At 36.2% G+C, this 23,549-nt stretch overlaps 1 protein-coding gene across 3 annotated transcripts; it reads right to left on the bottom strand.

The window, feature by feature from the left end:
- Positions 1 to 10,705: 10,705 nt before the first annotated feature.
- On the bottom strand, positions 10,706 to 21,354 carry fgf17 (fibroblast growth factor 17). Of its 3 annotated transcripts, none has more exons than XM_081348948.1 (5): positions 20,852 to 21,354; positions 20,341 to 20,377; positions 19,390 to 19,534; positions 17,455 to 17,561; positions 10,706 to 11,715 (listed from the first exon to the last, which is right to left on the bottom strand). In XM_081348948.1, exons 1-5 carry the CDS (start codon positions 20,881 to 20,883, stop codon positions 11,434 to 11,436), a joined length of 603 nt encoding a protein of 200 aa, XP_081205074.1. In that variant the 5' UTR covers positions 20,884 to 21,354; the 3' UTR covers positions 10,706 to 11,433. The 3 variants fall into 3 exon arrangements, with proteins under 3 accessions (XP_081205074.1, XP_081205072.1, XP_081205073.1); XM_081348946.1 differs by having other exon boundaries at positions 19,390 to 19,570; positions 20,852 to 21,243; XM_081348947.1 differs by having other exon boundaries at positions 19,390 to 19,537; positions 20,852 to 21,218.
- Between the last annotated feature and the right edge of the window lie 2,195 nt (positions 21,355 to 23,549).

Genomic DNA, 23,549 nt, shown 5'->3' with positions numbered 1-23,549 from the left:
AGGGTTATTTTCAAGCTTCAAAAAAGCACATAAAGGCCCTGTTTACAGCTAATATTAAGATGCGTTTTGGTCGATCGGATCACAAGTAGACGAGGGAAACACATTCCCGTTTACACCTGGTGTTTTAATCCGTCTCTTCTGTCCACTCAAACACTTCTGTCCTGATTTCTTCGAGGGGAGAGTCTATGGGTGAGGAAATGTATGGGTTTTCCAGATCTCACAATCTAATGGATAATAAGCTCATGCTAGACGTCAGAGAAACACACGGAGAGCATCAGCTTTAGTTTCTGCTCTGACAGACGCGAGATCAGCCGAACGCTGTGAGTGTGTGTTAGAAATCAGGAATGGAGAGAGAACATTGAGCTTTGTACGTTATTCACCTTCAAACCAAACTTGTTTACTCATTAGGTCAGTAGGTGGAGAGTAGGCGTCTGTTGTGGCTGTTTGAACACATTCGATCTCATGAGGGTTTACACTATGTGTTTTCTACTAACTCTGGAAGTGGAGGAAACTGGATGAGCTCAAAGCTTTTTAGACCCGTTTACTCCTGTATTTAGAGTAGTCCACTTGTGACCCGATCGACCAAAACGCATCTTAATACAGCTGTAAAGAGGGCCCCCAAGACATGGTAAAACTGATTCATATGAATCAAGCAATGTAGTCCAAATCTTCTGAAGCGACTCAATCACTTTTTATGATGAACAAATTTAATTTGGCCTTTTATTCACATATAAACATTGATCAACACACAAACATAGTGCACATCAAACAGAAGCTCGACTTCTGCACACATGAACAAACCTCAGTGGTTTGCGTGCTTTTTAGGATTATATAGGATTGATGTGTGTGTTTTCGGCTGTTCAGGAGACCAGTAAATGTTCTTCAAGGCACAATGAAGCGCGGTCCTTGCCCATTACAGGCTTTCTATGCAAAGAGAAGGACCTTAAAGGTATAGCGGAGGATCTTTCCGAATTTTAGATAAGATTGATTCACCAGAATGATTGACAATTAGGAGGACTAATAGTATAGGTGATCCACCCGGAAGTAAAAAATCCTCCGCTATACCTTTAAGCTAGAGCAAAGCAATGAAACTAAACTAAGCACAACTAAAACAGTTTCATCGCTTTAAAATGAGACACGAAGCTTTAGATCTGACCCGTAACCTCAGATTTAATCAAGGCTACCAATTAAAGCTAAATTATTAAACAGCATTTCTCTTTTTGCTTTAGAGTTTCAGTTTTGTCCTTGTTTAACGTCAGCATATAACAGGAAATATCAGTCTATAGCAGACGCCAATAGTCTATTTTGGTCTTCCTGAAAGGGGAACCGAAACTAGGACTGCAGATATACAAACTGCAGACAAAGCAGCGCTTGTTTACCATTTTGAAATCAGTCATGAATAGAGTTGCCAACTGCAGAAAAGGGAAATAAAGGACAGCCATGGTTCATTACGAAAATAAGGGACAGTGAAGATATTTGTACTGTACCACACATGAACATGTATGTCAAGGTTCTCAGACATAAACACATTTGCTTAACTTATTCATGTACAATTTTATTCTAAAAAGAATTTTAATGTCATACAAAATGTTACACATGTTACACACAAACCTCTTTTCTGAGCAAATTGTGCCACTATAGAACTGTGACTTACACAAGTTAAACAGTCTTCAGCTCATTTTTTTTAAGTCAGTTTAATGTCATTTAAGTTGAAATGACAGATGCAGCCAAGTTGATTGTAAGTTATAGGGGGTGGGTTTGTGAATATATAACATACATCATCAACCTCTATTCAGAACTATTGTAAATGTTTTTTTTTTTTTGTTTTTTTTTTTTTAGGAAGATACATAATTCATATTCAGTCAATGAAGCATTTTTAAACGATGGCACTGATAATATTTAACTAAATGTTGTTGCAACCATGTATGTATGAATGAATGAAAATGCATTTTTCAATAAAAGAGAAATTAGAATTAGTATGGGCTGCTTTTGGTGATTGAGACTATATGTGTTATTTTGTGTTTGAATACGCTATAGAAGTCGGTCCGTGTAACGCTTTGCAGTTCTTTATTCAATTTGAAATTTAATAATCAGAAATGAGAAAACGGCCCCTTTATTCGTTTTTTCGTTTTTTCAAAAAAACGAAAAAACGAGATTTCGGCTTGATTTTTCGTTTTTTGGTTCACAGGCAAAAAAACGAATAAATGACTTCAAAATTCGTTTTCCACATCTGGGCGGCCTGACACGCCCCCTTCCGCCGATTGGTCAAGCAAATCTGAGCATGTGACGTCATCAGTTGTCGCTCTGGGGTGCGTTTCCCGAAAGCATCGTTGGCCAACTATGGTCGCAAGTTCATCGCAATGCCCATTGAACTCTATTGGTAACGACGGAACTTGCGACCATAGTTGGCCAACGATGCTTTCGGGAAACGCACCCCTGGTCAGGTCTGTTCAACAAAATAATAGTCCTCTACTATGGCTACAGATTCTTAAACTGTACAGGGCAGGTCCTATTGGGCTTTCTTCTGTGCAACTTTACACGTTTCACAGAAATCATTACATCAGAAATATTAATTATTAGTTTGCCACCAGCCTGTTTTATTTAGCTGTGTGTGGTGAAGCTGCGCTTGACAGCGCCGAGCGGGAGAGGCTCACTGACCAATGTTCAGATCAGCAGTCAGAACTTTTCTTTTAGACGCTCCGTTTTGCCACGGGATGGTGATTGCAAATACTGTAATGCCAATCGGCTGAGGGTGGGTACCAATGATGGTGAAATACATTTTTACTGAAACTGTAATCATAGCCGCGACCCGCGAGAATGAGACAGGTGATTGACAGGACGATAGCGGAGGCAATTAAAGGCGCAAGATAACTTATGTTAACAAAAACATAGCCTAAATAAAAAAAGTGTTTAATATAAGTGACTTTGTCTTTGTTTTATTGTTTTTGTTGTTTTTAATCAAATAATTGTGAACCACAAACTGAGCCGATCGTTTTAAAGGGCAATTTCCAAATATATTTTATATATTTGTTATAATATGGGTATTTTATAATACAGCATAAATAAAAACAAACACACATAATATGTATGCCTATAGGCAAAACACCACAGTTTTTTGGTTTTGTTTGTGTGAACTTTCATCCCCAACCATATTTCTTCATGCTCCACGCTCAGCACCCCTACTTCCCATGGTAGGCCTACTAACTGTAATTAACATGTAAAATCTTTGGTATATGTAATCTATATGTAATATTTAAAAACACTTTACAGTGTGATGGAAATAAAATTTTCTTAAAGCGTGTTGTATACTGTAATAGACAATTGTCCTGCAGAATGATGAGGTTTTTTGTAAGAAAAACATTGCGAGCAAATGTCGAATTGTTGTTTAAAATATAAATCAACAACGTAAGAGGCTTTAGGCTGTCTGATGAACTCTGTATGAACAAACACACAGCTTTGCAGTATAGGTGGCACAGAAGCAGCATCTGACCCTGCATTTTTAGATGTACATTATTACACACTGTCTAATGCAGCTCAAATGAGGCACTGTGAATTTGCATAGCAATTTCATTCTAAGCGGCCATTAAATGTGAAGTGACAACATGAAACACTACTTTCAATATATAAAAAAGCAAGTCAGCCTGATAATGATTGAATACCAATTTACTCATTTAGGCTCACAATAAGCAGATTACAATTATACCATGAAAAAAATGTATATAGGCTATACATATGTGTGTGTGTGTGTGTGTGTGTGTGTGTGTGTGTGTGTGTGTGTGTGTGTGTGTGTGTGTGTGTGTGTGTGTGTGTGTGTGTGTGTGTGTGTGTGTGTGTGTGTGTGTGTGTGTGTGTGTGTGTGTGTGTGTGTGTGTGTGTGTGTGTAAAGGTATGTCACTTACTGGTGGAACCCAAACAGAAGTCCAGTTCTGGCTGTATAATCAAACAATAAAAACGAGAAACAATGCATGCCATCAAGAACATTTATTGATTCCACAGGAACTTGATCCAGTTTCCCCCATTTTTACTAATAACTACTTTGTGTTAATTCAGAGGACAGTAAGGCAAACTATTAAGCATGAACTCGAACAGGATCAATTAACATTTTCAAAGCATTTTGGAACTCTTCTTGGTGGAAATTGACAGCACGTTCAAAAAGAGATGAAATGTCAGATACTGCATAGAAAACGTATGGAGTTCAATTGCCTTTGCAATATTTTGCATTTATATATTTTTGTATATATTTTATAGTTTTCAGATGATTTGATATAATTTAATTGATTAGTTTTGTTAAATACACATACTTTATCTGTTTGATTATATTTAATACAATATCTCTTCAGTTTAAACCATAAACGCATGCTCTCCATTCAAGTGGACATCTGAAAATCTCTTTGAAAAATTTGTAAAATGAAAAATAAAAAATAAAATCTTGTTTTCCATGCCCTAAGAGCAATAAAAACACATAGGAAAAAAAAAATCCTGACTGAGGTTATCATAATTCATGCATGAAATGGTTAAACACTTTTTTTATTTAGGCTATGTTTTTGTTAACAGAAGTTCTCTTGCGCCTTTAATTGCCTCCGCTATCGTCCTGTCAATCACCTGTCTCATTCTCGCGGGTCGCGGCTATGATTACAGTTTCAGTAAAAATGTATTTCACCATCATTGGTACCCACCCTCAGCCGATTGGCATTACAGTATTTGCAATCACCATCCCGTGGCAAAACGGAGCGTCTAAAAGAAAAGTTTTGACTGCTGATCTGAACATTGGTCAGTGAGCCTCTCCCGCTCGGCGCTGTCAAGCGCAGCTTCACCACACACAGCTAAATAAAACAGGCTGGTGGCAAACTAATAATTAATATTTCTGATGTAATGATTTCTGTGAAACGTGTAAAGTTGCACAGAAGAAAGCCCAATAGGACCTGCCCTGTACAGTTTAAGAATCTGTAGCCATAGTAGAGGACTATTATTTTGTTGAACAGACCTGACCAGGGGTGCGTTTCCCGAAAGCATCGTTGGCCAACTATGGTCGCAAGTTCCGTCGTTACCAATAGAGTTCAATGGGCATTGCGATGAACTTGCGACCATAGTTGGCCAACGATGCTTTCGGGAAACGCACCCCAGAGCGACAACTGATGACGTCACATGCTCAGATTTGCTTGACCAATCGGCGGAAGGGGGCGTGTCAGGCCGCCCAGATGTGGAAAACGAATTTTGAAGTCATTTATTCGTTTTTTTGCCTGTGAACCAAAAAACGAAAAATCAAGCCGAAATCTCGTTTTTTCGTTTTTTTGAAAAAACGAAAAAACGAATAAAGGGGCCGTTTTCTCATTTCTGATTATTAAATTTCAAATTGAACAAAGAACTGCAAAGCGTTACACGGACCGAAGTCAAATGTAAAAAGTTTTTCTCAATTTAACAACATTAACTTACAATAATGAAAGACAACATTTTGATCACGTCTTCCCTCAGGTATGGAGTTCCAAATCTGACATAATAATGAATAAATAAATATATGAAGAAATGAAAAAAAATATATATTTTTTTATGTATAATTGTATTGTTCCATGTTTTTTTTATTTTTTTTTTTATTTATACATTTATTTTATTTCCACGTATATTTATTTATACATTTATTTATTTATAAAAAAAAGTATGTTAATGAGGGGGGCGTGTTTTACCTCAGACATCATCAATCCAGCTCAGAGTGTCAGAGCTGAAGCCTTGAGGTCACAGCGACACCTTGTGGTAGCCTTTGCAAGTCACACAGGGAATGAATGACTTAGAGATGTAGCCTGGTTAAAACCAGACCATTCTCAGTAGTAACTGAGTTATGGTCTGGCAAAGCTCCTTTAATAACTCATTTCCAAAGGGGCGTCACCAACGGACGTCGCTCAAATGCCTCTGGGAGCAATTGGATAGATCTAAAACCAATCAGAGCGATCATCATTGTGTAAAGCCATATGCTGCATCCCAATTCGCCTAAGTTACACTACACCATTTTCATTTTTCATTTGAAAAATACACATACACAACTCTCATTTGAAAGTTGTTGTCTTCTTTGGCCATGAACTCCTCTACTAGCTCTACCCCTCCCTCTTCCTCTTCCTCTTCCTCTCTCTGCAACCTCTTCCATTGTTGTTGTAAAAAAAAAAAAGGTGCCAGGTTCACATCAAAGAGTATAGAAGCCCAAGAGGCGAAACTCTGTTGTGTTATGGGTAACAGTCTGTAGATGGCGCTGCGGAGGCGCGTCCGCCATTATGGACTGAAAGCTGCTGAAATCGTTAGCGCCAGTCAATGGCAAAATCCATTTTAGTAGGTGTTTATAGTTCGTGTGTGCACTTGCTAGATTGCACATCTTTTTTGTACCTTTCCGCCTGTAATAGGACATTCACAGATTGTTTTTGTTCTTCCCATTGAAACGTTCACTGTGTGCACTTTCACTGAAGATGTTGAAAAAACAAGTTGTTAATATTTTTATGATATTCTATGTAAAATATTAACTGTCTTTAGAAATGTTCATTTATAATTTTATTTATTTATTTATTTTTCCAAATCATATATATGGTGATGTTCACTAATTTCAAAATCAACATTTGAATAAACATCTTATTACTTATATCTTATTACTGTGTGTCTGCCTATAGCCTATATTATTTCATGAATTTCTGTTAGTCATATAACTAGGAAAATGCATAATAGAACATAAATATTGATAGATTAAAGTTTTGCAGTAATTTTATAATTGTATCTTTGCAAACCGTAAGTGGTAGGCTAATGAAGCCGATTCGGTGGGGACATACCCTTACTAAAAAGTACTATAGGAATCTTATAGTATTTTGGGACAAAATATTATAGTAATCTTATAGGAATACTATAGTAATTTGGGACATACTACAGAAGTACGATAAGACTACTATATAAATACTGTAGCAGCTTTAAAATATTATAGAGGTATTACAGAAAATCACAGAAGTATGTTATGTTCTGTAATACCTCTATAATATCCTAGAGCCGCTATAGTATTCTTATAGTAGTCTTATAGTACTTCTATAGTAATATTTTGTCCCAAAATACTTTTTTCCTAAGGGTAATTAGGCCATGCATAACCAACACATAGACGTATATTTTCTGTCATTTAACGTCATTTAACGTCGGTTATCCTCATTAATGTATTTTAAATTGTTTTCATATTGAGATATGACGGCCAGAAAAAATTAAGTTATGTTAAGTTTTTGTTATGTTAAGTTTTTCAGTGCCATTGACTCCCATTATTTTTCGGCGTTTTCCTTCAGTTTTCAGTCCATAATGGCGGCCGCGCCGTCACGTCATGGGGGCAACTGTTGCTATGGAGCGTTCTATTGAGTTTCGCCTCTTGGGCTTCTATACTCTTTGTTCACATGTAACAGAGGCAGTGTTTTGAAATGGCAATCATGTGACTTTATGTCAGATTGTTGTGTGTTATGCAGAGAACCGTGTTCAGTGCGTTTAAAAGGTACCATTTTGAATTGCAAAATGTGTGTAAAGCAGAAAATGTGTTTAGACTTTTGGAGACTTGAGAAGAGGTTTTGCTCTCTGTGTGTCAGTTTAAATAACTGTGCTGTTCATGTCATTTTAGTGTGTTAGCAATTGGAAAAAACTGTAATACAGCATTAACTTTTTTCTTAATTTACCCCGAAAGAATGGAAGTGGACTGTGACAACATGCCCCATAACATGACCATATGACAGATTAAAATGCTATCTGGTCTAATAAAAAATATATATATACAAGATCACCTAAAATATTTTGTCAATAAAATACAATTATTAACTTTTTCATGTAAAATAATTGCATTTTTTAATAATTAACGACAACGAACACCACAAAACACAGCAGTATAGTTCAAAACAATAATAATTAAATATTTCTGAACATTGACTCTGTCTTTATTCAGCTTTTCTCATGTTTCTCAATAGAATTGATAAAAGTATGGAATAGAAGATCATAGTTCTAATAGAGGCTCATTGTAACGCAGTGTGACAACATGCCCCGCCTGTGCAACTGGGGTTTAAACCCCGCGAGTGTCTTCTGCTGTTAGATCAGCATTAAACAACTATCTCAACTGTTAAATAACAGATATAAGTAATATCAGATTTTTCCCATTCTAAATAAACACACAGAAAAACTGAAATGAAAACTTTACTTTTAGGTTAAATAAATATTCAGTGATATCTTCCGAAGATTTCTTAATTTTGGTGCAATTTTTTCTCTATATAGTGTTGATATGGCAACTAGTAAATACATTAAGTTTTGTCATGCTGGCGTGTGTGGAAAGGTTTAACCATGTGTGTTACAACTAGTCCTGTGTTAGTTTGTGCCCCGCTCACTCCTACATTATGACAGAATTAGGTGAACTATCCCTTTAAGAACAAGCCTGGCTTCCAGAATGATGTTCCATGCATGACATGTCTTTACTTTAAGAGCACACACACACACACACACACACACACACACACACACACACACACACACACACACACACACACACACACACACACACACCATCATCTTTCACCTCTCCTGCATTAACAGCAGGGGGCAGCAGAGAATATGTGTTTATTCATGTGATCATTACTCCAGTCTTCAGTGTCACATGATCCTTCAGAAATCACTCTAATATGATGATTTGATGATCAAGAAACATTTATGATTTGTGTGTGTGTGTGTGTGTGTGTGTGTGTGTGTGTGTGAGAGAGTGAGTGAGTGAGTGAGTGTGTGTGTGTGTGTGTGTGTGTGTGTGTGTGAGAGAGAGAGAGAGAGAGAGAGAGAGAGATAGTGTGTGTGTGATTTGCTGAGAAACATTTATGATTATTATCAGTGTTAAAGAACAGCTCTGCTTCATATTTTTGTGGAAACTGGAATACATATACACAGGTTTGTGTGCACGATGTTATTTTTGAAAACGAAGAGGGGTGAAATGTCCGTTTACGTGTAAACGTAGCCTCAGAATCCAATCGGATCTGCCAGAACCCTTGAGATGCATCTAATTTACTAAAAAACTTAGCTCCTGACATTTCACTAATGATCTCTTCACGGGTGGGTATCTGGTAATGTTCTCTTTTGATGCTATCATTGAGGTCTTTAGGGTCTAAGCACACTCTTAAGTCACCATTAGGCTTCTTCACACAGGTTATGGAGTTTACCCAATCTGTCGGTTGTTCAATCCGTTGTATGACTCCTGATTGGGTCATGCGATCCAATTCCTGCTTCAGAGGTGCAGGGACCCGCCGAGGAGCATGTATGACTGGTATAGCATCACCTTTCAGTTGTATTTTATAGGTAAATGGCAATGTGCCTTGACCTTCAAAAACATCTGGAAATTGTTTGACAATGTCAGTTACATGATCACAGACAGTCTGTAAGACGACGGTTTCCCTGTCGACTTGATACACTCTTTTAACCAAATGAAGGTCTTCACAAGCTTTATCTCCTAGAAGAGATTCATGGCCATTGGGAACTACAACAAACATCAAACTTTTCATCTTTCCTTTTACTTGTATCTTTAATCTACATACTCCTCGTGTTTCAATTGGCTGTCCATTATAGGCTTTGAGGGGAACTGTACATTTTTTAATTAGAGGTTTTTCTTTCAATGCTTTCACATCTCTGATGTTAATTAAATTAACTTTTGCACCTGTATCTAATTTAAAAGGCACTATGGTCCCATTAGCCACAAGAGGAACAATCCACTTCGAAGACTTCACCGAATCCTCACTGGATACACATGTTGCAGCATCCTGATGTGTATTCTCTTCGGAAACCATGTTCACATAAAATGAGTCACTCAAAGAGTCACTGTCATCTGCCTCCTCCACTACATGCACTTTATTTTCCCTCTTCATGTCTTTTGAAAAACACATTTTTGCAAAGTGGTTCAGGCCATTACACTTCGAACATCTTTTACCGAAAGCTGGGCACTGTCTGAACTTAAGTTTGGTCCCACAACGCTTGCAAGAGAATGTTTCATTGTCATGATCTCTGAAACTTCTTGAGTTACCTCTTTTCTTGTCTCTGAATGAAATGGCGTCTACTGTGGCGCTCTGAAAGGACATCGCTGACGAATTAGCCCCATCACACTGCTTCACTTGCTGTCTCGCTACTTCACTTGATTGGCACAATTTGACAGCACAATCCAAGGTGAGTTCTGATTCTCGCAACAATCTTTCTCTCAGTTTTTTCTCATAGATTCCAAACACAATCTGATCACGAATCATTGAATCTCTCAATGCATTAAAATTACAAGTCTTTGCCTTTATCTTGAGATCTGTCAGAAAGTAATCAAAAGCCTCTCCTTCATGCTGCACTCGCATTCTGAATACATATCGTTCATACGTCTCGTTCCTTCTTGACAAACAATGAACATCAACTTTTTCCAGTACTTTATCCAGTTTCTTCTTGTCTGCCTCTTCCTCAAAATTAAAGGTGTTATAGACCTCCACGGCATCAGCTCCAGCAATGGTAAGTAATAGGGCAATCTTTCTTTCATCCACAGCAGCTCCTTGTCCAATAGTTACAACATACAACTCGAACTGTTTGAAACTCTTCCAATTTGCATCAACATTTCCACACAACTTCAACGACCCCGGTGGTTTAATGGCATCCATTGCGCCTTTCTGACCCCACTCCTGGTACCATGTATTGTTCAAGAAACAACAAATAAAGATAAGAGGAATAGCTGATACTTTATTCCATGTGGAACACAAGCATATGTCCATTACAACTACTCTTCCTCTAGCAAATGCACATCATCTTATACAACACATTACTGCCATCTGCTGGAATCAATTAGTACTCATCACATAATAGATCTAATCATTACAAAACTGATGTGGATTTATATTTTATTTTACATTTCCATTCCCCTTAAAGGAAAATGTCTCTTTTATTGTGTTTAATATTGAGCATATTGTCTAAAAACGCCCACACAACACACATACAAATACCACCTTAATTAAATATATACATTCTCTTTTACTATCTTAGCATATTTACAAGTCACCCTTTATAACGAGCATCCGTTCAGTGTTCAAGTCCATTAAGTACAAAAAGATAAAAAAATAAAGCAGCCTCTTCTTAGTATTAACAGGGAAATCAGCCCGATCTCGTGAAAACCGTCTCTATAGCACGCATTGTGTTTATTGTGCAATTTATACGCGAAAATTATTTTTTACGTGCATATGATACGCAGCTTTTGCGTGCATGATTTATTCGCGTGCACGCACTTTATTGCGTGTAATACACACGCACCCCACACCACTAAATCTACACATATGCACGTAAAAAAACTAATTTTCGCGTATAAATTACACGATAAACACAATGCCTGCTATAGAACACGTTCAGTGTGACCGGTTGGGGGAATAGTCCGCTGAGTGTGTGTAAGTGTCGGTGTTAGGAAGGTTTTCTGTTGCGTTTGGCCCGTCGGGTCGGAGGGAAGCTGATGAACTCGAAGTGTTTGGGTTGGTCTGAGTTGGGGAAGGGAAGAGGGCCTTGGTGGAGGCGTTTGATGAAGTGAACTTCCCGCTGGTTCTCCCTGGTTCTGGAGGCCTTGATGGGTCGACCCTTTCTGCTGAAGGCCACGAACCAGCCTTCGTATCGAGCGTTCTGGAACGCGGTGTAGTTGTTCTCCAGAACGATCTCCGTGAAGATGCAGTCCCGTCCCCTGCCGTTAGACTGGGGGACAGAGAGAAGAATCACGGGTTATTGCACAGGACATTACATTAACCTTTATTTGAACAGGCAAGTCCCTTAAAGGGATAGTTCACCTTTTAGTTGATAAAAAATATCCAAAAATATTTAAATATGGATATTTTTCTTTCACTTCAGAAGGCCTTTATTAACCCTTTTATCACGGATGGAGAGGCTTTGATGGACTTCCAAAAATATATACCCATTCACTCCCATTATAAAGCTTGGAAGAGCCAGGACATTTTTTAATATAACTCTGATTGTGTTCGTCTGAAAGGAGAATGTCATATACACCTAGGATGTCTTCAGGGTGAGTAAATCATGGGCTAATTTTCATTTTTGGATGGACTATCCCTTTAAGATCAAGTTCTTATTTTCAACAACAGCCTGGCAGGAGAATAAAGATCTCCGGAAAGACATGGTCACCTTCATTTATACAGCGATTTTAACAATATAGATTGTTTCACAGCAGCTTTACAGTGATAATAGGAGATTACAGTAACAGAGATTGTTTTGGCTTTACAGCAGCTCTAGAATAAAGTTATTGTCCAGCTAAAGTTAGTTTTGATTGATTCACTTCCGTCACAAAGATCATTAGTTCTACATACATTAGTTACATACTATAGTTTTTTACAATCACTTTGTTACTATTTTCAGAACCTTGATGTCATTTTTCACAACTCTAGACACAAAACTCACAACCAATGATCAAAATGCACATTTTTCAAAACTAACCCTTTTCTCAATTGCTTGGATACAATACACATAAAACTTAGATCATTTGTTCATTCAACAAAAATCACCTGTTCAATATGACACAACTTAACATCAAAGTACTACTATTTCAAAAGGCAATTCACACATTACATTTCAAATGAGTGTCTATTCATTTCCTTACATTGATCTAACTATAAATTGATACAACTGCTCAAAATGATAAGTTACTGTTGCATTACTCTTAATGCATAGTTGTATGGAAACAGACAAACAATCTTCCATGTTTAAATCATGAAAGTTTCAAGATAACGATATTCATTGTCACCAATTAGCGTGGAGCATGAACCAATTAGACTACACTATCCATGGATGTAGCCTAATATTTTATCATAATGCTTCATCAGACACTGTGTCTATGGTCCCAAACACTGTACTACCTTTTCAGACTATGTACAGTATTGACAGCACTGCACTGTATAGATCATCACTCCTGTTCTGTTTCTTACAGTACAAGCAAGCAAGTTGAGGAACACTTCATTTGATGTTTTACAGTCTTTTCTATTTCATAGCTAATTACTGTATTTTTGCTTTGATTCAAATAAACCTTTTGTGATTGTACTGTAGTGTTTTGCATCAATATATTACAAACTTTGTTCAATGATTCCACTGTCTAGTATTCTGTCTACAACTGCAGTACTTTTACAGAGATGTATTTACTGTACATGTAGTACCATAATGAAACCTGTATCAACTATTTTGTTCTACAATATTTAATGATTGTACGAACAATGACACATTGAAACTATCGGTTGCTTGTGTGTGGGTGATCTATAGTTATGTTTCAATGGTATTTCACAGTAAATTTGTTTTTTGAACCAATGATTGTGCAAGTGCAAGATTTCTTTAAAGATGTGAATGCACAATGCAATGTTTTGAACATTAGACAGCCTGTGTTACAAGTGATAACCGTTTTGAGTTTTGTGTCTAGAGTTGTGAAAAATGACATCAAGGTTCTGAAAATAGTAGCAAAGTGATTGTAAAAAACTGTAACATATTACAACACACACACACACACACACACACACACACACACACACACACACACACACACACTCATTTAAAACATTCACAAGCTGTGGTAAAAACACTCCCTAACAGTTTTTTAAATGCAGAGATTGAAATAAATGACTTTTGTAGCACATCCCAGTCACTCGGAGCAGCGAAACTAAAAGCAGAGCGAACTTAGACAGTTTTTTTTCTAGGGATAATCAAACGAATATGATTAGATGATCGGCTTGAATATGTACTAACATGTGGTTGCAGCAACTATAGCAGATATTTGGGTAATAGACCTAACAGGACTTAATAAATAAAAATACACAAATGTAATAAAGTCACCATGAAATCAAAATGGGCAGCTCTTTTTCTTTTCTGGAATATTGCAGCTTATTCTAAACGATTTATCTGTGATTGTTTTAAATTGATGTTCCTGGTAATGTTGAATCAGAATATCTTCCTCTTGCAGCATCTCATCTCTTCTCTGATGATAAGGGCGGGGCAACCTGTCACTCACATGAGATCAGCCAATAGCAAACCACAACCATCTAATCAAATCCTCACAGACAAAATCCAGCCCCGCCCACATTTGTTCTTGTTCCAGAAGCGTTTCACTCGGATATACGGCGCAATAGAGAAGAAAAGACTGTCGCAACTTCTGTTTCATGCCGACTTTAGACTTAAAACAGGAAAATAATTGTGAAATTAAAGTCCCTGTGGTGAAAATCCAGCTTTTGATGTAGTTTATATGTCTATGTGGTGTTTTTAATATGCTTTAAGACAAACCATGTGTAAATTCATAAGTCGACAGCATTGCTGAGTATTTCCTCCTTAAAACTGCAGTGAACCAAAGACAGTCTCAAAAACACGCTTTGAAATCGCTGGTGTTTCTGACGTCACAAACTACCTTGTAACCAATCAGATCAACGTGTGATCGTCAACCAGTGGATCTCTGAGCTGAGTGAGTGAGTGGAGGCGGGACTCATTTGCATATTCATAGAACTGCGTATACTAAATGAGGCAAGGGTGTCGAGTTACATTCAAGATAATTTAAGCTATGAAGACTTTTTTTTTAAAGAAAAACTTATAAATATGTAATTTTGATGATCAAAGATTAGTTTTAAGGGATACAATTATTAACTACAGGGGGGCTTTAAGTGTGATACCTTAACTGATCTGTCCAAACTTTTTGGACACTTAATTGCATGGTATTTACAATTAAATGAAAATGTATTGCACTGTAAAAAATAAAAATGTCTGGACATTATCCACAATGCATTGCATAATTCAAAATACAGGTAAAACACCTGGAAAAAAAGAATATTTCTACGGTACGTTGTGCCCTATTTTTACTGACTTTTTTATACAGTGTATAGTTTAAATTTATATGTAATTCAATTAGTTTAGAGTGTTTTTGACATACTTAAATCGGACTTAAGTTCCTCTTTATGTAACTGCATAATTCTAGTCTTTAAAATATATTTAAAGTGTTCTGACAAATGTACCAAGAAGAATTTATGATAACTAAACGTTAAAGTAATTTGTATTGAAGCTTGTATTTAAATATATTTGTAATTGCACATTTGTAATGATGAAGATGCAATTTAGTACATTTAAAATATATTAGCTTTAAATAGCACACTACAGTTAAAAGTATTTCACATGTGCTTACGTGTGTTAGTAAAGCCTTACCTACCAAAATAAGTGCACTTCTTTAGAGCATTAAAACATTATTTAGTCTTTTCATTTGACATTATTTCAAAGTGCATTTTTTTTACTCAAGTTTAAGTTCCTTAAGTGTGTTAGGAAACATTTGCAAGTACAGATTTGTTTATATGGATTCACACTGATACCTACGGATGAATATGACGTTTATGTTTATTATCTCAGTTGAACAGCATGTGACCTCTGTTCCTGCAGAATAAACCAGCTTTTATTATTTAAATGACAGACTTTGTTTCATAATTCCAAAAGGAATTGAAAGTGCTTTTAATGGCTTGTATCTGATCTAGTGTGATCTCCAGCATTGTTCGAGTCCTCGTCTCTCAACACGGCCCAATGCTCTCACTGTCTCCATCTGTCCCAGCACTTTGTGTCATGGCAAACTCATAGCGCTGAAGACATTTTTTCCACTTCCGTGAAGGAAGAAGTGCTTGACATCTGACTATGTGCATGTGTGAAAGAATTTTGATATCTCTTTTTGTCTTTCGCAGGAAACAATCATATGAATCTGAAGCGACTTAGGGGGGGGGGGGGCAGATTTGTATTTTAACCCACTGGTGCTTCTGTCATTTCTGACCGAAAATTTTGACATTTTGTTTATGTTTAGAATTTTTACTTCATTGGAAAGGTGTGAAACTTAGTAAAGGTTTTGGCACTTGGTATGTGAACACAAAAAAATAAAATCATGGACATGATTCGAACAGGTTAAATGGTCCTGTAAAAAAATAGACACTTGTGCTGCTCGCGGTCAAAAACAAGTACATTGGAAATGATGTGACGAATTTCATCTAGTGAAAACTTTTGGTACTGCAGCCAAACAAAATATTAGCTGCTGAAAACTCATATTTTGAGATATCAGGCTCAAATTTGGAACACAACTTGTTAGATTTTGTTGCCGTTTTAGGTTGAAATAATATTATCAAAATATATATTTCATGTCAAAATTGAAAATAGTATTTTTGTGCATTTTTCATAACAATACACGTAAAATTCTGCTACTTTTTTAAATTTTTTTGCACTTTTTGCACTTCAGTAATAATCTGCCAAGTGTCGTCTTAGAAAAGAGAGTTGGAAATTTAATTTGCAGGTCTATATGCTCAAAAAGTGAATAGATAGATTATAAATACAGTAAATATAATTTAGTATAAAAATTTCCGTAAAAATACAAAATATTAAATAAAGTGTTTTGTTCTAACCTCATATTTAAAATATAAAATATATTCCACATATTTTAATGTTTTAATTGAACTTGTTGGGTCATTAACCTCAAAAATCATTTAAAAAAAAAGAGAAAAGTTAAACACTGAGTGTTCATAAGACGAGTCCAAGACCCCAGGACTTTTGTCGCACTTAAATCACGAATACACACAAAAATAATTGAATGGATTCGAGGAGTTTTATGGTTGAAAAAAAGAAAATAAATAATAATAATTTGTTTGACCTTTGCAGGTCAATTTGCCCCCGCGAATGCTTCAGTACACAATAAAAAAAAAAAAAAACTAAAAATGCTCAAAATTCAAACTAAAAATGCTAAAACTTTACAAAAAAATGTATTGTATAATGTCTACATGAGTCATCTAGTGGCTAGAGTCACGAAATATCATGTTATATTATTTGTTTTCCACAAGAGGTCGGCAAAAACACCCAATGTAAGATATTTTGAGCTGAATTAAAAGCTTTATGCATGCAATTGTGAGTTATTTTTTATTTAAGTTGAAAGAATGTGCTGGAATTACTAAATTATTATTTATTTATTATTTATTTATCAAATCTAGTAACTTAAAGGTAAAAAAATAAAATAACAAAAAATCTCCAAAATAATTGCATTAAAAATTTTGAAAAATATTATCAAAAAGAAATAAAATAAGAAATAAAAAACATTACGTATAATTCTTCAGGCTTCGGGTCATTTTGTCCCGTGAGGGAAAGATGTGTTATAAAATGCGAAGGAAGGATGGGGGTTAACAACAAATATCCCCTCGCTCACTACTGTATATCCCAGTGAAACAGCTTCGCAAACAAGAACAAATGGGCAGGGCTTGATTTTGTCCGTGGGGATTTGATTGGATGGTTGTTGTTTTCTATTGGGCGATCTCATGTTTTAAGTCATGCAACCGAATTATCAAAGACCCATTTTTTTTGTGAAGTTAAAAAATACACTTGCCCCAACAAAAATGAAACATGCTTCCCCGAGGAATCTCCGAGCAGGATGATGGATAGGATACGTACCTTGCCCACTAGTTTCCCCCTGCGGTTCATACACAGGTATCTGCCAGTCTCCGCTCCTTTGATCCGAACTCGACTCCCGAAGGTGTCCGTCTCCACATACAGTCTGGCTGTAATGCAGGACAAGTGTTTTACCAAACAAAATACTGCTTAGATCCAGCCATCTATCAATATCATATAAAACTAAAACACACCACATTTAGCTCAACATTTTTGAGAGCAGAGTAAAAGTAATTGTACCTGACCTTAAGTCACTTTTGATCAATGAAATTAAGCTGATTCAGTCCTGTTACACTTAGATGAAATGGCAAGCCGTTTTGACTTTTAATCATCCCCAGGATATGAATTCTTGTCAACAAATATCAACAATTAATTCTTAATATCAGGAATTAGTATTCTAGTAAAAATGGCAATTTTTTTATTTCAAACGATTCAATTTCCACTAGTAAAAATGTTTATTCTTGATATAAACAATGTCATCACTCAGAAATACAAATTCCTGATATCAAGAATTACATTTCAACTATAGTAAAAAACTAAGATTAAGATCTAGAAATAAAACTAGAATTCTTGAGATCTGTAATTGTATTTTCAGTAGTTAAATTTCTGCCATTCAAATTCAATTGTTGATATCAAGAATATCAAATTCAATTGTTGATATTTCTTATAGTTGAAATTCCAATTTTACATATCAGAAATAAAAAAATTCTAGTAACAATCATAATTGTTGATATCAGTAATGATGTGGTTACTAGTGCAAATGTCTGTTTAATTTCTGATAACATGAATGTGATTGTTACTAGTAAGCCATTTTAGATATCTGAAATTATGCTCCTAATTATTGATATCAGAAATACATTTTCAGATATGGGAAATAACAAATGTAACATGTTGAAATAGGCTACATTTACAGATATCAGCAATTACCATTTCAACTATACACTCTAAAAAATGCTGGGTTGTTTTGACCCAATTTTGGGTCAAATATGGACAAACCCAAATGTTGGATTAAAAATGCAATTTATAAATTTAACCCAAAAGCTGGGTTTGTCCATATTTGACCCAAAATTGGGTTAAAACAACGCAGCATTTTTAGAGTGAGTGAAAACTGAGTTCTTGATATCAACAATTGAATTTGAATGGCAGCCTATAGTGAAAATACAATTACAGATATCAAGAATTATAGTTATAATTTGTATTATTGATATCAGGAATTTGCATTCCTGCGAGTGATTTGAATAAGAATTGAAAATTTTACTAGTGTAAATTGAATCGTTGATATCAAAACTTGCCATTGTTACTAGAAATTTAATTCCTGATATTAAGAATTAACATTTTAACTAGTAAAAACTGTTGATATTTGTTGACAAGAATTCATATCCTAGGAATGGTTAAAAAAAAGTCCAAATGTTTAGTGCGAGAATTGGAATTGTGACGTTTATTATTATTTGTTTAATGTTAATATGAAATACATTTTTGGTAAGAAAGAAAGAAAGAAAGAAAGAAAGAAAGAAAGAAAGAAAGAAAGAAAGAAAGAAAGAAAGAAAGAAAGAAAGAAAGAAAGAAAGAAAGAAAGAAAGAAAGAAAGAAAGAAATGCCAAGCAGTCACAAAGCGAGTGTGTGTAATGTGTGATAGGTCAATATTTTTAAGATTTCAGGTATATTAAATTCAAATGCATAGTGCAGTATCATGATGTTCAAGATGACTCTCACAACAAGTCAAATCAGTCTCATTTCCCTTTGCTGTTTGAAGGAAATTAACACATCCTAATCAACACAAAGAGGAAACGATTAAGCAAAGAAATGTCTTTTGAACTATATCAGCAAGTCCCTTTTCAGCCAATAAAGCAATCAGCCGCGAAACAGCCCTATAATCTGCACCGAAACCCCCCGTGAGTGAATCACCGTGGCGCGGATGGATACTTGACGCGGACTCACCGAACGCGTTCCCGTCCTCCGCGGTGGCGCTGACTCTGCGGCCCGGGATCTGCACGTGTCTCCCGCTGGTCCTGCTGTACAACTGATACACCCGAACCTGCCGCCGGCTCAGCTGGTCCGTCAGCGAGCCCTGTTCCCTCACATACTGCTTAAAATTAGGAGAAGGGTGATTCTTCTCCCCCTTTTCGGTGCAAAGGGAAAATAAGATCACATATATGATCTCTCTTTCTCTCTCTATGCTGGAATAGAAAACCTGCTTCGTTTTTGTAAATGCCAGCAACAGCACTGATCTAACTCTGCAGCCCGATCTCATGTGTTTATCGTGCGATTTATACGCAAAAAAAGAGATTTTACGTGCATATGATACGCAGTTTTCGCGTGCATACGATACGCACTTTATGGCGTGTAATACTCCACACCACTAATCCTACCCAAGGGGTTTACAGTGTGTATCATATGCACGTAAAAACTTTTAAAACTTTTTTTTTTTTTTTTTTGCGTGGGCCTTTAAATTGCACGATAAATACAATTCGTAGGTCTACTAGATACGCTCTTTAATGAGATCGTGTTGATTTTAACTCAACAGAGTTAGATTTGATTTAGGCTCATCTATTCCAGCTAGAGCCTGGGGCCCACTAGAGGGCCTCAGCAAACTTACAATGATTTCAAATGAGTTACAATAAATTAATCGATGCTTAAAATCGTTACACATGTAAACTAGCTTCATTTGATGTGCCCCATCAGGAACACAGGCTAGAGTTATTATAACTTTTGATCGATTTTTGAAGCTTGACATAGGCTATAACCTTGCTTACTATACAAGTATCAAAGAATCAAATTTGAACTAAATGTAGGCCTAATTGACATATGCATGCAGTTTAAATGAAATACTAATGATTATTAGGCCAGTAAAAACATAAACAAAATAAAATGTAATAAACAGCTATTTACCTGCGCGTGACACCACACCACGAAGAAGTGAAAAGAGCTACGAAATAAAACAAATCAAAAGTGAGAAAAGCATTATAATATAATTAGATAATAGATAAAATAGCATAATATTATTAGGTAATAGAAAACATATAATAGCATTATATAATGTAAATTAGATGAATGTCTGTATCACATAATGTAGGCTACATAATATTAACATAAAAAAGTAATTCAACCGTTCTCTTACGTTACTTTCAGTTCAGCAAAGACCGTTTTCATATCGAACAAATACACATTCACTAGGCTATATAATTATTGCGTTGCTTGTATGGTTCTTTGGGGATTTTTTTTTCCCCGAAGCACCAAAACAAAACATTTTCTAAAGAAATAGAAAATAAAGTTGCTGTTTTTTTTTTTTTTTTTTTTGCAAATTCTTCTTATAAAGCATCAAACTGTAAAACGTCCATCTGCAACATTAATTGTTAAGATTAACGATCTAAATATCGCCAAATATCAGTAGCCTACTCACATGTACAAGCAGCGCTGATTTATTCCATACATTGTGGAAACGCAAAGTCAAAAGTTTTATCCAGGGTTTTCCAGAATGATAATCCAGCTCGCGGTGATCTCCTGATTAAATGAGCAGAGTCAAATCCATATGCCAGTATAAATATATAAATATATACGCGACTTCAGGCGCGCGAGATCTTCAAAAGCCCCTCAGATGCGCGTCTTGGCAAACACACACGCGGATAAATCCCACTGGGAAAAAAACGATCCATATATAGTCCAGAAGAGTATGGAGTTCCATCATATGTTTTATAGCAGTGCGATCATTTGATTGTAAGGGTGCAGTGTGGTCTTGATGTTGTGTTGGCACTGTCACTTGTGCGTCTGGATCATTCACTGCGCCACAGGGATAGACGTCAAGATCCCTCCCTTTTCCCCTTTACAGACTCATGCACTTAAAAAAAAGCCTTGCTGTGTTCTGTTAGATGCACACCTGGAGGTGTTTCTAACATCCATGTAAATGAATCAAATCACTAACTTCACCAAGAGACCATGTGACTATCCACATGGCAAAAAGCAAGCCTCTCCTGATGTCTCCCAGTTTCACCCAAACTCCCATCTAACGGATGATTAATCTTTCCAAAAGAACTGTGATGTATTCAGATCATCCTCTGTATTTAAAGCTTTGAGGTTCTTCAGAAAGGGGTGTGTGTGTTAGGGCCCATCTCAGTGTTGGTCTATCCCCATGAAGGGGCCACGGCTCACACCTTTTGCTAACCTGGCGGCTCTAATGAGATAACAATGGTGTCCTTTAATCACAGGCCTCCAGCGGGCTTTTGTTCGCTCCTGCAGAATCCACATCAAGCACTAACGATATAACGTCAACAGGATGCTCGCTTTCCCACGCATAGTTCAGTCGCATCGGGGCAATTAGTGCTGTCTTGCAAGTGTGACCATAGCAGAGCCACTTGGTTCCCTCAAATCAAAACTTTTTCCACACCTAGAAGAGTGAAACTCAAGGATTATACCGTCACCGTGATTTTACCAAGCGCAACATGTTCCTGGATCAACCGATTGTTGATCCTGGAACAACATTCCTGTCCTAAACCTGAATTATCCCTAAAATCAGAGGGAATTATGGGTGAATAACACTGATGATGAAGCACCAAACCCTGATTGTAAGCCTAAACGTGATATAAAGGGTAAACTCAAACATGATTGATTGATTGATTGGAAAGTTGATCCAGGCACATGTTGCACATTGGGAAATCAGGTTCACCGGATATATGCTGTAAATCAGTGTTTCTTGGATTTGTTTCAGAACTCAGATTGGTGACCCAACACAAGGCAAAACCCTATATTTAATGTAGAATGTCGTGTATTTTTGTTTAATTTGTTGTCTCACAACCTGCCCATGTTGGCATATCATTTGTCAATATGGGTTGACAAATGAAAAATACTGTGAAAATAAAAGTTTGATTGGATGCACCAAAATCCAAGTTTGAGCCACAATATGCTGAAGTGTGTCTTTTATTGGATACACACCTTGCATTTAAAAAACAAATGATATGGAAAGCATTTTTTTTTTTTTTTTTTGCTGTCCTAGTTGCATAAAATTATTTTTATAAAAGCATTTTAGATACTTCTATTTTATCACATCTAGGCCATTTTTTATTCAGTTTATGAATTGTCTCACTTGTTGAATGAATTTAAATTTGTGAACTGTCCATCTGAATGGTCAGGATGGTGACAGACGTGGACTTGACTCTTGGCGTTTATTGCAAAGTGTTCTCCACCCATCAGTTTGTATTTTGCTAACGATGGACAGATAGTCAGGAGGGTGTGAATAGTTATTGGCGACAAAGATGAGCGAGACAGGTGTGTGTTTGATGTCAGTATAACCGGAAGACTGAATAGCTCAAGTCTTTGCAGGAATCCAAAATCTGCACATGTTTTATCCACTGATTTCTTAATTTAAGATTTTCAAAATGTAACTAATAAGATTATTATATGTATTATAATTTAGTCAATTTTTTTCTGGTGTTGCTTGTTTCTGTTGCTCATGGGCAAGTCCAGACATAACTTTGTTTCTGCTTTTAGAAGGAGAAATCTGTGAACTGGATTTTAAGATACTGAGCATTGGAAGCTGAATGCATCATTCATCAAATTAGGCAAAATATTTAAAGTCCCCTGCGGTGGAAATCAAGCTTTTAATGATGTTTATATGTATTTGTGTTGTTTTTAATATGCTTTAAATATGCCATTGCTGAGTATTTCCTCCTTAAAACTGCAGTGAACCAAAGACAGTCTCAAAAACACGCTTTGAAATCGCTGGTGTTTCTGACGTCACAAACTACCTTGTAACCAATCAGATCAACGTGTGATCGTCAACCAGTGGATCTCTGAGCTGAGTGAGTGAGTGGAGGCGGGGCTCATTTGCATATTCATAGAACTGCGTATACTAAATGAGGCAAGGGTGTTGAGTTACATTCAAGATATTTTAAGACATGAAGACATTATTTTCAAGGAAAAAAACATTTAAATATGTAATTTTGGTGATAAAAGATGAGTTTTAAGGGATAAAATTATTGACTACAGGGGGACTTAAAAAAACAAAACATGCAAGGGGTGGGAAAATGTTGTGATTGAAAGGCATTCCAAATTTGCATAAATCTGTACAGCTTTCAGTGGAATTCTGAATATGAAATATTATAGTT

The sequence above is a fragment of the Scardinius erythrophthalmus genome, assembly GCF_964197995.2.
Source record: "Scardinius erythrophthalmus genome assembly, chromosome: 20".
Lineage (NCBI taxonomy): Eukaryota > Metazoa > Chordata > Actinopteri > Cypriniformes > Leuciscidae > Scardinius > Scardinius erythrophthalmus.
The sequence above is the reverse complement of the archived record's forward strand: the minus strand, read 5'-3'. Positions and strand labels throughout refer to the sequence as shown.

What these genes read in the sequence shown, in the direction of transcription:
- fgf17 (XM_081348946.1), bottom strand. Translation starts at nt 20,883, where the DNA reads ATGTATGGAATAAATCAGCGCTGCTTGTACAT. An exon ending in AATCAGCGCTGCTTGTACAT is followed by an intron (nt 20,378 to 20,851) that starts GTGAGTAGGCTA and finishes TTTATTTCGTAG; the next exon opens with CTCTTTTCACTTCTTCGTGG. An exon ending in GGGGGAAACTAGTGGGCAAG is followed by an intron (nt 11,716 to 17,454) that starts GTACGTATCCTA and finishes TCTGTCCCCCAG; the next exon opens with TCTAACGGCAGGGGACGGGA.